The 15,449-nt window shown below is 42.7% G+C and overlaps 1 protein-coding gene across 7 annotated transcripts in view; it reads right to left on the bottom strand.

The window, feature by feature from the left end:
• ATP13A3 (ATPase 13A3) overlaps positions 1-15,449 on the bottom strand; it is a 429,788-nt gene that overhangs the window by 223,230 nt on the left and 191,109 nt on the right. For all 7 annotated transcript variants that reach the window (XM_069213169.1, XM_069213167.1, XM_069213166.1 and 4 more), the window contains 4 exons: positions 14,853-14,870; positions 9,148-9,301; positions 8,937-9,057; positions 5,558-5,682 (listed from right to left, as the gene is read on the bottom strand). In XM_069213169.1, coding sequence (XP_069069270.1) covers positions 5,558-5,682; positions 8,937-9,057; positions 9,148-9,301; positions 14,853-14,870 — 418 coding nt within the window. The remainder of the gene's footprint in view (positions 1-5,557; positions 5,683-8,936; positions 9,058-9,147; positions 9,302-14,852; positions 14,871-15,449) is intronic.

Below are 15,449 nucleotides of genomic sequence, written 5' to 3'. Positions count from 1 at the left end.
AAAAGCTCAGGTGCAAAACCCTGTCCTGTTGCTGCAACAGCAGGTCCGCCTGGAGGAGGCAGCCTGAGCAAAGAACATATGCTCAACTGCAGGAATTTTGGATCCCATACTCTTAGTGTACAATTTGGAGCCACTAGCATGTTTTTGGCCTGGTTGGTCATGATCTTTTCTACAACTTGGAACAGACATGGTATCAGCAGAAACCCTACAGAAGTTCTGTTACGAATCGAGGGGGAACAAGTCTCTGAGTGAGAGACGCCTTGGAAACTCAAGAGTGCAGAAACACTGACATTCCGCATTCTTGGCGGTGGTGCCTAGATCAAGCCAATGTTCCGCTATTGGTGGAAGAGGTCTTGCATCCCTCTGGAATTAACGTCACTCCTGATCCACTGCACGATGATGGCTGAGGTTGTCAACCCTGGTGTTCAAAGAGCCGCAAGGTGTTTTTTTCCCAGGAAAAGTCCTTGGTGGGTCAGCCATTACCAGAGGTGCTGCGCCTCCTGCCATATGGAACCCAACCCCCCGTTTGTTGCAATACCAATTAGTAGTGGTGTTGATCGTGAGCACCTGAACAGCCTCCCCTGATGGATGTTAGGAAGGCTTTCAGTGCTAACTGGATGGCCCTAAGACCCAGAAAGTTGTTATAGAGCTAGGACTCCACCATAGACCAGAGGCCTCCAATATATGCACCTCTCCCAATTTAAAAGCGAAACATCGGCCACCACTGTCAGTGGAGTTGAAAGTGTGATCTGCAACTGACCTCAACTGAAGGTCTTTTTCAGTTTCCTCCAAAATCTGAACTTGGTTAGAGAGCTCCCCTTGATGTTGGGCCTACTGGGACTTCAAAAACCACTGCACAGCCCACATATGCCACCTGACATGTTCGACTTGCAGGATTCAGGAGGCCATCAGTATCAACAGCCTCAGAGTCGACCTCACTGAAATCCAGGAACAAGACTGAAAGATTAGAAACAAAGCCTGAATGTCCTTGCCTTTTTTTCCTCATCAGGGGGAAAGGCACAAAAACGCATGATGTACAAAATGGCTCAGATAAAGAGAAGCGTTTGCGACGTAGTCAGGTGTGACTCTGGCACATTGACAATGAACCCCAAGGATGACAGGAAGTTCATCTTAGTCTGGAAGTGACTGACGTCTGCCTGAGGCGAGCCCAACTTCAACAGCCCGGCATAGAGGTATGGGGAAAACTGGCACCCCTGACATCCAAAAGGTGTGCTGCTAACACACAATAACTTTCATGAATACCCGAAGGGCACTAGTGAGGCCAAAGGGGAGCACAGTAAACTGAAAAATGCCACAACCCAGTCTCCAGGGTCAAGGGCAGACAAGGTCAGGGTGATCATTTTGAATTTCTCCTTCCAGAGGAAGGTGTTGAGAGGATGCTAGCCGTTTTCCTTCGCGGGGACTACAAAGTAGCAGAAATAGCAAACAAGTCCTACTTCTGGCGCCCTCTCGACCGCACATTTGGTAAAAAAAGCTTGTGCTTCCTGCTGCAAAATGGAGAGACGGTCCTCAGTGTTGGCTGGGGGACGGTCGAAGATATGGAGAAGAAGAGAGAAAGGGTAAGGCATATTCTCTCTGAATAACCTGTCCGACGTTATGGTCTGTCAGCCCGGGAAGAATAAGTGGATTCTGCCTCCCTCGGATGGCTGTGCTCCGGTAAGGGCACTCTAAAGAGGTTTAAAAGGTGGGGCTGCTGGGGTGGAGGGGTAGACTGAGCAGCCCAATGACCTTGGCAACAGGAGGTTGTGAGCACCACAGCTGCGACCGCAAAACTGCTAGGTTCCTTGTGGAGGTGAACAGGGTGGGTAAGGGGCATTGCTTCCAAGTCCGCAAAACGAGTTGTGGAACTGGTGAAGTCTGCAAAGTGGGGCAGAGGGGTAGACAGAGCGTGCTATAGCTCTGCTCTTTTTAAAATGCCTTAGAGTGAAATCAGCCTTATCCCTAAAACACAAGGTTCCCATCGAACTGCGTTTACATCATGGAGGACAGACATCACCTGAGAACCCGGTTGATCACAGCCACACTTGGCGGCAAAAGAAAAAACTGGTGCTGATGTCCACCTAATGGAATCAGTTCTGCCCAAGCAAAAATGAATCATGACCTTGGCCCCATTATGTGCATCTTGAATCGCCTGAGCAAGAAAAGGTTGGAGATCTTCGGGCACACCAGGGAGGACTTGCGCCGCAGAGTCCCAAAGGTCATGGAAATAGTGTTCCAACAAGCAGCTGGTGTTAACTGATCGAAGTGCTTGATCAGTGGAGGAAAAAAAAAAAACTTGCTTTCTAAACTTTTCCACCCACTTAGATTTTGAGTCAGGGAAGTGGTTGGGAAAGTGTTCGGGTTAGAGCTGCTCGAGGAGGCTTGCACCACAAGACCTGGAGAGAAGGAGAGCAGGGTGATGTTGCCTGGACACCTGTCAGTTGACTGATGGGCCAGAATAATGTTTAGCTCAAGCCCCCAATGAGGTATTCGTCAGTGACTCATTAAATGGAAGAAGAGGTTCAGAAGAGGTCTCCCCCAGGTGGAGGACTTCTATTAATACACTGGTGTTACCTCCAAGGTGGGAACTGGAGGTCAAGTTTTGTGGCTGCTCTATGCATTAAGATGGAGTAGGAAGCCCTTTCCTTGGAGGCAGGTCCAGATGCGAGTAGGCCACTTTCTGGGGAGCTATTGAGACCACTAGTGTCCTGTAAGTCATTGTACCAATTATCATCCTGAGAGGGTTGAGCGAACTTGTCACCCAGGTTGTAGTCGTTGTCTGAATCTGTACCAAAATAGGTAATAGAGTGTGTTCTCCCTTGTGGAAGATGCAATTCAAGTAGGGGATGTGTGGCCTCCTGAGGTGCAACATGGGTCAAGGACGGACTGGAGCTGAGGAGAACTATCGGAACCTTCTCTTCTGGAGTCAATGGAGTTGGCATCAGCATTGAAGTGTCCACGTCCAGCATAGTTTGTGGTGCTGGAAGAGAATTTAGGACTGGAGCCGGAGATAAGATGAGCTTGAAGGGTCCAATCGGTGCTGAGGATGAACTCATCACTGGTAGTCCAGACGAATGGCCAGTGGGAGTTGTAAGGATTCAGAAGAGCCGCAACATAACTGCATGGAACTATTCCATCAGATGTGGTGTGGCTGTTAGCCAGGAAACTCGGCATGTGTCGGAAGCAGCTACAGGATCAATTCTGAAGTCGACCAACATTGGTAGCAAGATTGAGAGTTGTGGCACTTCCCCAGAGCCTTTTCAGAGAATATAGGTGGATTGAGGGCTCAGAATTCCCACTTCGATTTTTTTGTGCTTCTTTTTAGACTTACCTGATGAGTTGGACTGCAACGCAGACCAGCCTCTAGAGCAGTTTGTTCTACTTCAGGAACCGAACCAATATTGTACTTTTGACGCTGACCACAACTTGGAGCAGTGCAGGCGAGAAGTCTTTTTATGCCTCACCTCTCAATCCTTGATGGCCTTTGGGTTTATCAATGGAATGTTGCTGCAGGCCTTGGCGCTGTGGCTCAACCCCAGACTCCCAGACATACCTGGTAGGGGTCTGTCACAGACATCTGTTTGCATCCGTACTTGGGAGGTGGGATATCTTTGCATACTGAAGAAGAATTTGAGGTAAATGTCTCAGAGACGTATAGGGATATGCCAGGTCCGCGTCTGGTGATGCAAAAAGAAAGGAGCAGACATCAGCGTGCACGACTGGTGCCTATATATAGGCCCTGGTCATTATATCCAGAGTGAACCGTCATCCCTGTGGAGCCACACAGCGCCACCTGACGGCGCACTGAGGTACTACAGAAAAGTTTGTGGATCCAGTCTGAGACTGAGGAATATTCAAAAGGAGAGGAAATTGCAACTATAAGTCTCTATTAGAACCATCCATTAATAGATGGTGACAAATTTCACCAGGACTTAATTGAAATGAGTCACTCTCTCCTATGGCAAGACGGAACACAATACGGACAGAGGTCAGACTGAATCCTAATCAGGTGCCAATGCAGCCAAATATGGCCAAATGTCTCTCCCCGCTCCCAGTGCTCAGCAGTTAAACCTTTTAATTATACCTTGCTTATGGGTCAGCAGTCTTTCAAGATAATTGTTAAAGATTCCATGCCCACTGGAGTGAAACAAGACTCATCTAGGGACTCTGATCTTTTTTCTTACAAATATAAGTCTTATTTGAGAAAGAACTCCCTGATATGATGTGCTGTCATGACATCAGCAGTTCCTTCAATCTTGGGTGTCGAGTCAGCACAACAGATATATGTTCTAGCCCAGTGAGACTGATGGTCAGGAAGTGACTAGATTTTGTTTTCTAGCATTTGATGGTGGTAGTGGTGGTAAGGATGCTCAGAAGACTTCAATCTCGCTACCAAAACACGAGTATGAAGTGCTCCGAATATGTATAGTGATGGTGGGTCAGATGCTTGGATAAAAATGCCTTTAACTTGATCCCCGAGACATGTACATAAATACAGTTAAAATACTCCAAGATTTTCAAGAGCAAAGGATATTATCAATCTATTACTTAATGGCAATCAATGTCCCAAAAAGGATATACTATTGGTAGAAGATCCAGTCTCAGTATAGCATTTGGAAAGTCTACCTACATATAAATTGGGTGATAATCCACTCCCTGCATACTCGTTAACACACGCAATAGCCTATAATGAAGTCTCCCACTTCTTTTACTCCTAGATCTTCCAGATGTCTGAAACTATATCCTATTTTCTGAAAACATTTAATACAGTGATTATGACACATCCCGAGTATACCAATAGTGCATACTATGCCCTACATGAACATTTTATTAGCAGCACAATGTCTGCTGTTCTCTGAACTGCCTGACAGTTCGACAGTGAGTGATGCTGAAACTCTTGTGCACTGATCAATGTATGCACTATTGTATTGGGCCCCCTTACATTGGCAGGGAATTCATAACTAAGCCTCAACTACAAAACTTTCTTCTGCCTTGTTGCTGTCAGCTTGTGATACAGATCAAACCTGCTTAGTATCCTAATTTTCAGGCAGCACCTAAAAACTACTCTTCCTGTCTAAGCTGTTTGTTCTGTGTTTTGCCAGACTAAGGGTATCCACTTGTGTTCTGAGGCATTTTGCCAAGCTCTTTTGTGATATAATATTGAGGAAGTCAGAATGATACTTGAGATGAAACAAGGCCACATATTTAGCACAGGTGCTGGACACATGACCCCTTTGAGCATTATGTCCCAAAAAACTCTGCCCTCAGTATTGAAAGACAGTTGTGAAAAAAGAAACAAAGGCACTTTTGCTATTTCCACTCCCAGCGGGAATTATTTTTAAGTGATCTCTTTTGGAATGCAGTCAGGTAATCACATGAAACTAAGAAAAATACAATACATATTTATCTTCAAGTGAACTCTTAAAGAAGCAAATAATTATAGTTGTGGGACAGTTATTTAAGATGGGAGGGATTTAATACGAAAAAGTTTCCTTCAATGTGCCCTTCTAATCATACAAAACCGAAATAAACTGACGTGTTATCAAGCCTTACTAACCTGTAACCATAACAGTGCGAATGTTGGCTTTCCGCAGAATTTCAAGAACATCAGGGGTTTCTTGCTTCAGCTTGTTCTGCATTATTATTAAGCCCAGGAAAACCATGTTGTTTTCGATGACCTCTCTATATCAACAAAGATTTTAAAAAAAATAATAATAATAAAAAAATCAATAATGCAGTACAGGTGCAACAAAGGGTTCAATATTAGAAGTAGGTACACAGATCTACAATTGACAGACAAATGCTAATCTAAAGATGGGGACAGTCAACAGTGGCTACTTCTCTAGAAAGCTTACATTTTTTGTGAGGTAAGAAGTAACAACAATAGCCTCTTTGAAAAACTGTAGACTATGGATAAAAAAAATTGCAGTTTTTTTTCACGCCAGTACTCTGATCTGATGAAGAGTTTGAAACCCAATGTATTTATTATTTATGAAGCGCAAAAAATGCCAGGAGCTCAAATTTCTATGCACCGAAAATATTAAGGACTGATATATTAACAAACCTAAACAATAACTTTAAATAAAAAGGTGATAGGTCTCACCTACAAGAGCTATTAGACCAGGCAATGATTTGTAGCCATGCTATACAGCATTAGCATGGCTAAAACTAACTATAGGAGGACCTGGCCTGGCAGTTCAGGTTAGTCTGGTCCCTTGTGCAGCAGGGTCCAAACTGAGGTGACATGATGAGCAAAGGAATGTTAGGTTGGGATGCTACCCATAGCAACTGCCAGTGGTTAGAATAATTGCAAGCATTCCTCCCATCAACATTTGTGTGTTTCATGTACCCCTGTAAGTGGAACGAGTATATCCAGACATAGGTACCATGCTCAATGTGTCACTGGAACCAAGCTGTACCTGGCTGATAAGCCCATAACTACAGCAAAACCAGTCCTAGCTTGCTTGTGTTCCGGTTCAGGGAGCACCTAGCCTGGCAGTTCGGGCTTCAATGCTCCCATTAGGAACAGGGTAAAGACTGATTGCAAGTGGCATGGTGAGCAAAAGAACAATGGGTTGGGGTACTACCCGGAGTTGCCAGTGGTTAGTCAAATTGCAACCATTCCTCCCATCACATTTTGTGTGATAACAAAATTATTAAATCACTATTTTTTTCATATTTATTAAAATCTAACTAAAAGGTGAAGATGGATTTTTAATAAATATTAAGGAAATTAACTTTTATAAAGTTACCCATTACTTGATTGATCTGTTAAAAGGCTAATTAGCATAAGCCTTTGCCAGCTCTGACCGTGATCAGCCTTGAATCAGTGTGAAAAAGGAAAAGGTGTGAAACTGCCTTCCAGAAGCAAACAATAGACTGACCTTAATGGGCTGAGAGGACGCCTCTGAACTACACAGAATATGCACAGTGGGGCCTGTGAGCATCCTGTGACAGCAACTGTCAAATCCTGCTTTACAAATCTTTTGAGCCACATGTAAAACTTAGGGTACACTTGAAAGGAGGGGAAGCGTGTGTCAAGACAATTTTGTAATCCTCTGTTTGGTTGTTGAATGACCATGCTTCTGACCTACCAGACTCCTGTCTCTGGGTCTGCAGCTGGATTTTTGTGTTTAATGGGATGAGACTAGGATTACCATAGTACACTTCCCATTCAAATCTCCAGCGTTAGAGCCCAAGTTTAGTGCGGCTGGAGACCTTTGTGATTAGGATTTGGCCTGACAGATTGTACTTTGGGACAGTCTGCAATAAAGCAAACAGGAACTACCACAAAAGAAGGTAGGTTGGAGACTGGGAACACCTGCACCTTTGTAAGAGAGGGACCAAGAGTGTCTTAGGATGGTACCCACCCATACTTTTGAAACCTACAAAGCAGGACCCTCACCCAGCCCAGCTCATGACACTGCTGGACTTACAAAAGGATATCAGGTGAACTGAACCTGCTGCAATTCCACTTGAAATCCAAGGATAAAAAGATCTTCAAAGACCATAGCGCTGATCCAGTGGGTAGCTTCAAGAACATGGTACTTTTTTTACTTAAATCTTCAAAAGTACATATCTTCACTTCCCCAGACTGGATTTTTGTAGTTTTGGTGTCATTTTGCCTATTAAATTGGAGTGGTGTTTAATAGGGTTGTGTTTTCCCCCCCTTTACCTTATAAATTCTTCACACATTTTCTCTAAGTTAAGCCACAGCTACCAAGGGTTGAGCTCCGGTTTAAATTAATCAAACCTTTGACTGAATCTAAAAAGACAGTGACTTTATTACTGGCAGTGGCCACCCAACGACCCAAAATAATTCACCACTTTCTTACAATTCCTCAACCAACTCTCCTGTTTGTTGGAAGAAAACAAACAGGCGAGTGGGCTGTGTGACAAGGCAACACAGAGGGAGCGAAGGCAGGAGAGAAGGATGTGGTGGGCCTAGAGGGCAGGCAAGGGGAGATCGATAACACACAGACAACAGTGGGTGAGCAACAACAGGTCTGAGTCAAGCACATGGACAATGGAAGATGGACAGGAGGGGCTGGAGAGGCTCATGGACAATAGAGGGTGGGCATGAGAGCCTGGGGGAAGCACACCAACAACATAGGACAGGAAGGAGATGCTGGGGAAGCATACAGACAGCAGAGGGTGGGCAGAAGGGTCTGAGGGAAGCACTTAAACAACTTCAGGGCAGGTGTGGATTGCTGGGGATAGCACATGGACAACAGAGGGTGGACAGGAGGACCGGAGATGCACAAGAACAATGTAGGGTATGACGGAGGTGCTGGGTGGCATACAGACAACAGAGGGTGTGTGTAACGCACAGAGGGGAGGAATATGGAGAGGTAAGAAGTACACAAGGGAGAAAGCTGGAAAACACAAGCACTCTTGTAGAGAGGAAAGAAACAGCACCTGAAAAAGTGAGCAGTAGAAAGTCACAGTAACGCACGCCCATGCTCCACAGACATACAAAGAGGAAGTTGACAAAAAGAAAGTAAGTAAATGAGCGTGACAGTGAAGCCAACTGATGGTAAGCAATAAGCAGCATCTGAGCCCGCTGTACGGTAACAAAAGGCCTTGCAAGAGGCAGCACACCCACTGTCTTAAGCAAAACCTAAAAGTGGGTGTTTAAGATGCAGTTACATAGAGATAGGCTGAATAATGATGCTGAGCAAATTGAATTGTTAAAGTAAAAGTACCCAAGCACAACTTATCACAAAGAATAAAACTAGCTGGTAGTATGGCAATGACAAAGAATGTCATGTTTCCTACAGCACTGCCCTAAGCATTCATATAGTGTATTCAATCAGAACTGAGACACAACAAGTTTCATCTGCAGCAATAAGTTGTGTGTATTGGAAGTAGTAATTATGCTTAATGTCAAAATACTTCATTTTCAACTTTGACAAATCCTGAAATAATATTCTCACCTGTTAATATTTTGAACTTTATGCCACGAGAGTTTTGACTCCAATTTTTTGTGAGCAAGAGCAATCACCCGGAAACCCTGCTTGGTGTAGTCTTCCAAAACATTTGCAAAATCTGGAGGAACTGAAATAAAGTTCAATTAGACAAATGCTGTGTGTCAAGTAGTGTAGTGGCAGGACAAAAGCTAAGAGTCAGTTAAAAAGGTACTGTTACCAGTTTCTTTCTTGCAGAGGCCAGCTACCACCTCAGGTGCGCCTTTAACATATGCATCCATCCGCTTTTCTCCAAGGATACGAGCAACTACAGCCATGCGTTGTAATGCAGAGGAAAAGGGAAACTGTCTCACAATTCCAATTTCATAAGAGGCCTTAGGAGGAAAGAACAAATCTGACGAGTAAGTGGATTGTAACTTATTTTAAAGAAATGTTTAACTAATTTCATGGTGGAGCTCAACAGTAAGATTATCCAAATGTATATTTAATTAAAAGGATTACAGGGTTTCAAATTTTCTCTGTAAAGGTCAAAGCTAATACTTGTTTGGTACATTTACTCAACACCCAACATGTGTGTCTGTTTTAAAATGGTTTAACATTTCTTGCTTGCCGTTTCATCTGCTCTCCAACTGCTTGGTTACGGCTTGAAATGGCAGGCTCATTCAAACTAGGGAACATTACAAAATATTAAAAAAACAAATAAAAGCTTGAACACCTAATACGTAGCCCCTCAACATGTGCCCTAGGAAACACAGGGTGACACAAAAGAATGCAATATACATCTCCAATTGCCACTAGCAGCCACACCATATCGCGACATGCATAGCGCAGGTATATTTTCAAGCACAAGGAGAAAGGTCGTGGGAAGTGAAAAATAAAGAAATTCATTGGCTGGCAAAATATACAAGTGAGAGAACACAATACATTAGTGAAATATTAATGGTGAGAAGAGTATTGTGAGGTGATAGCAGGCACAAATATTCGGTGGGTCACTTTCATAATTAATTTCAGAAACTCCAGTAGTGACTGGGACTCTACTGAACAAATGAAAATGGACTAGAAGGTAAAATTAGGGCTCTTCACCTAGACTACTTTTACAGACTGTCTCAGTCACCTGCACACACCAGCTGATAAAAGGTATTTCTAGTAGTGGGAAGGGACTTTTTAATGTTCAAACCAGATATTCCTTTACACCGACAATGACCAACTCCCCTACCTTGAAGTAGGGGTTAGCAACTTTTTTTTTTTATAATGAAACCAGGCACATTAAATAGAGAGGGTGTGAACTCTAATTTAAACATGCAATTAAAACCACTAACCTTGGTGACATTCTATATTTCTGTTCATTAAATATTGCCAGGATTGTTCCAAATTAAAGAAGCCCAAACTGGTTAGAATTTGAACGTGGATGTGCCATAATTTGCTGTCAGGAGAAAAGGCCCATAGACCCTTTTTACTTTAATGGGTATATAATGTTTTCCCTCACCTGTAGCAGGGCGAGCCAAGGGGGGTCTGACAACTCTTGTATAGGTCACAAGCACCATCAAATTTATACAGTTCATAACTGTCTCCCCATATTTTCAACTGTTAAATATTCATTTCTCCCACTCACATAACATCTTGTTCATAAAGATGTTTAGCAAACATTTTGACCATCGCTGTCAGGAATCAATTTATGATCTGGACTATGAAATTGACAGGTATATCATAACATGTACACTGCCCATTATGACCTTATGGATAGGTGACTTTAACTCAACTATGTGTAACCTCAAAATGCAGTGTAACTGACATGGCTTCGGGGGAGGAGCGCAACTTTATTTTAAACATCACTCTCAAGGGTAAGTTCTTATCAACTTTCTGGTAAAGCATAATCAGGTAGTTGCATCTGAGGCTTGCTCAGTGATCCACTCATATGGACTTTCACAGGAAGCGAGTTGGGTAGCATGTTTGGGTCTATCATTCTTTTTCAAGGGAACTTTAGATGCTTGGTTTGAAATATTGTACTCCGTAGTTCTGGTGATCAGAACCCTCTCACTATGTACATAGCACTGGGCGGTGGCTTGAACTCAAATATAGTGAAAGGGGCAGGATTAGAAGACGAACAGAAAAAAATTAATATTTAAATGGATCAAGATAGAGCCAAACTTAACTCCAACATCCGTTCCACTCAAAGTCAAAAGCCTTTGTGGGCTACCATATTAGCAAAATGTCATAAGGGCTGCCATTGTCAATGAAATCCCCCTCTTCATCGTACGAGACTACAAATGTTCTTATTTTTTATTTTATTTTTTTAATTTTTTTAAAGAGAAGATAAACGATTAAGGACATTACTGGCCAATCTCTCTGCATGATTCTACAGTCAAGATCACAGGGATAATTTAGTTAGCTAGAATTGAAACCTGGACCGAAGAGACCATGATTCTCTCTGATTTTCGGAGGCCATACTGAACTTCGAAGGGGCAAAGTGCACTAATGCCTTAATATATATTTCCTAATTTGAAAGTACACAAAAGCTAAAAGGGGGCAGAACATCTGGCATTTATGGACCTGAGCTGTGCCTTTGACATTGTAAACAAATCAAAGCTTTGGCCCATTATTGCACAGATGGGTGTGGAAGAATCCCTAATGTCCGTTTTGAGAGACATGCACACGGATGTCCCAGCTAGGGTACACTGGAGCCCAAGTGGTGAATTACAGAGCCTATCTCTTCTAAAACGAGGCCTTCGCTAAGGATGTGTACTGGTATTGTTTTTTTATTCTGTACATTCATAATCTCGTGAACTACCTGGTGCGTATTTTGAGAGATATGCCCCAGTTGGGCAAATGCCCCATCCCTCTCCTGCTGTATGCGGATGACGCAATCCTGATGGCCAGGCCAGTCAAAGGCCTTCTGGATGGTTTTACGAGGGATCTGGACTTGACAATGGGTAAATACGTTTACTTATTTGGGTGTCCTCCTCCACTCCTCTCTGCACTGGGGCTTTTTAAAAACAAATAACCAGCAGTTCGAGATCAACTGAGACCCTATTCAGGTTGGACTCCAAATTAAACTATAAATCCATAAAATGGCCCTGAACTATACAAAAGAGTAAGTGCAAGTAGTTGGACTCACATGGAGCTGGGTTTAGGCGGGCTGTGGTGGCGGTATCCCTCAGGTGTGGAACTCTACAGAAGGTTGAGAACAACTTTCTGAGACAAGTTACCAGACTCTTGTGGATTTTCTAATTTTATCTGCCACAGCGAGTTAGGGCTGCCCTCAAGAAGATCAAAACAAAATTCGCACACTTTTACTGTTCATCTCCACACGAGCAGACACATTTTTTAGTGGGCTGTAGTAAGGGAACGTATCTCGCTGGATAATGCCATATACATTCCCTGGCTCACTTATACGAAGGAAACTTTTTACATGCTTGGGTTTTGGAGAACTTTCTAGCTCTTGAATCCATGGGGCCTGCAACAAAAGCAGTCAAATAATTGTATTTTAATCACTTTGAAAATATCAGACTCGAATCATGAAAGACCTCTATAGTTGCTCACATGGATTTTCTGATAGCAGACAGCCCTGAGGCTTATTTTGTTTTTGAAAAGAACCCCCAGCACAGGTTTTATTTGATGCGCTTCAGATTTAACACTGAATTCTCCTGTACAGTTTCCCAACTGTGTCTATGAATCCGCAACTCCCATGTTTTGCCCATGCAATAATCGCTTCTAACAAAGCATGTTGCACCTGTTTACTTAGTAAATTATATTCTGCTGTCAGGACAAGCTATCTCGTACAGATATTACGCTGAGTTGACACCACAGTGTAGGTGCACAAATGGTACTACAGGAGCTTTCATCTGAGGCCTGCTGCACTGTGGTAGTTTATATTATTCAAAGTGCCTTGAGAATTAGAAAGTCATATTGTTAAATAGGCTATCGTGAATTTTTTAAATCTGTAATGAGTCTTAAAAAAGGTTTCATAGGGAAATTGCCTGGTTTACAACGAAGATCTTTTTAGGCAAGTTTAAATGGTTATTTTTAGAATTTTGTGTAATGTGAAATCCTCTTATCCGTAATTCGTCTATAAAGAAACACTTTTCAATATGTTGGACTATCGTCTGGTAATGTAGTTTTATGATGTTTATAGTGAAATAAAGATACTGACGACTGACAAACTCCCCAAATGTGACCAACCTGGTGCACAGCATTATCACTGCTACTGAAGGATTGTGACACCCTGATGGTTTCGCTGGTTATAGAGTTTGGAAAATACTACAGTTTAAACCACATGCATTAAAGGACGAGTCACAAAGCTGTGTAAAAACCATGACTGCTGTGCAACCTGACATTCCTTTTGTACTACAAAAATGTACAAGTCTGTCACATCCTAAAATGACCCTTAAGGGGACAGGGGTTGTAATCAAATAATAAGATAAGTATTTTGTGAATTATCTAGTGCCCACAGTCACAACGTGGAAGCTGTACCTTTCAGACAACATCCACATTTCAAAAGGGTACCACCCCTTTTCAAACGTCAACGTCCTATCATTGGTTTGTGTCTGCAATTGCAAACCCCTGATACACTGCGATGTGATCTGCAAAGAGAGGTGATGCACCTTTAAAACATCTGTTCAATCGCAATAAGTCGAAAAGTGCACATTGTGAATACAATTACAGGCTTTGCAATGACAAAACTAAATAATACATCAGGCGCCTTGTTACCTTTTTCACATTTGACACACAAATGATCACACCATCACCACACCCTCCTCATCCATGTATTATGGCTGTTTCCTAGCTTCAAGGGCCAAATAAAGTTCTTCCATATAACAGGAATCAACCTTCATTAAAAGTTCAAAGACATGCCCATTGCCATCCCAAGTCAGTTTCAAAGCAGTTCTTCAATGAGGTGGCACCTGGTTACGTCTTCTGGGTTATAGCTCAGTACTCCAACACTTAATGGAGCAATACCAAAAATGAACAAATGCTGACTGGCATTTCAGTTCATTTTAGCATCGCGGAGCAAACGGTCAGAAGCTGGACTAGTGACACAAGACAAGTAACTGACCCATGTAAATTGGGTGGTATGGGAATGCTTTCAAGTCTAGACACTGTATGAGATGAGATCACAATGTTCTAATAGGGACAGCCATGATTGGATGTGGCTGAGAAACAGTTCTTCTTAGAACTGTTCCAGTCCCTGATGTTTAGGATTCATGAATGAGTTTATATTCTGAAATATCCACAAACCACTTTTAAGAATATATTCGGACAGCTTTAATGTAAAAAGAGTGGTTGAGCAGCACTTCAGAGAGTCATTTCAAACCCAACACCGACAAGCCCACTCAAGGCGCTCTCCCACTTAGATAAACTAAGGCTGGTATTAATAGGATTTCCATAACTGCTACTAATTCTCAGTCAAGTATTGGAGGCAGATCTCCTTTCCAATAAAAAACGGTTTCCAAATGTGCAATGCTGCTTTAAAAACATGTCCAGTGCTCTAAGGTCCGTGCAACTTTTCTATCCACTGCACCAAACTTGCACTTAGTTCTCGAGCTGCAGATGTATACTCCAAGCAAGTGGCTCTCTGAACAAAATCTGTGTAATGGTATGTCCTTTCCCCAGTCCTACTGTGTTTGTCTCCCCCACTGCTGCTTCAGCAGTATTTCTGGGCCACAAATGTGAGCTATAAAAGATGTTTGTTGCACTAGTTTAAGAAAGAAAATGTGTTTAAGAATATATGCTTAGTTTTAAACACTAGGAAAGAAAGAAAAGGTGCAGGATAGGAAAGCGAAATAATACCTAGGGGCCATACGTAGACAAAAACTAAAAAATAACGATAACGTAGAGATTTCATTTGAGAACTGGAAGACATGACTACTACATATTAATGTACGTGAAATCTGTAAAAAAATTCAAAAAGTACAAGTCTGCACTTACCGGTAGCTCAAACAGTTCCTAAAGAAAAACAAAACATAGAAGCATTAGTAATGTTTTCAGATCCATAATTTTTATCATTTGTTTTCGATCACAACCAGAATATTATAATCTACATGGACTTTTAATATAGGCACAGCATATTACTCGAAGACATAGGAACCATAAGCCTGTGATGAATACAGACAACGGTATTGTTCACACCAATCCCTCCCATGGCCCTATCAAACATTCTGATGAAAAGTAGTGATGCAGGAGGTCATGTAGGATTAGGCGGAACAGTAGGGTTTGGGGCAGGGAAATCGCCACATATTGTATTTTCACCCGTCCCACCAAACCTGAACTTCTCTCCTCTCATTTAGAGAGGAAACAATCACATTTTGCTGGAGGAGGATTAGCTGGATCTGGTGGAAATAGTTGACCTGCCCAAACATCTGCCACTGGACCGCTGGGAGAGAACAACGGTTGGCCCACCCACCATTGGGTTCCCTGCCCAGGACAAACATGTGAGGCATGGCCGACTCAAGCAGTGAAGACAGGCAATAGCCCGAAATGCGAGGGAAAAACTCCTTGCACGTCAGGGCTACTTTTTGTTTTTCC

This window comes from Pleurodeles waltl, chromosome 11 (genome assembly GCF_031143425.1).
Source record: "Pleurodeles waltl isolate 20211129_DDA chromosome 11, aPleWal1.hap1.20221129, whole genome shotgun sequence".
Classification (NCBI taxonomy): domain Eukaryota; kingdom Metazoa; phylum Chordata; class Amphibia; order Caudata; family Salamandridae; genus Pleurodeles; species Pleurodeles waltl.
Note: the sequence above shows the minus strand (reverse complement) of the source record. Positions and strands in the feature narration are given on the sequence as shown.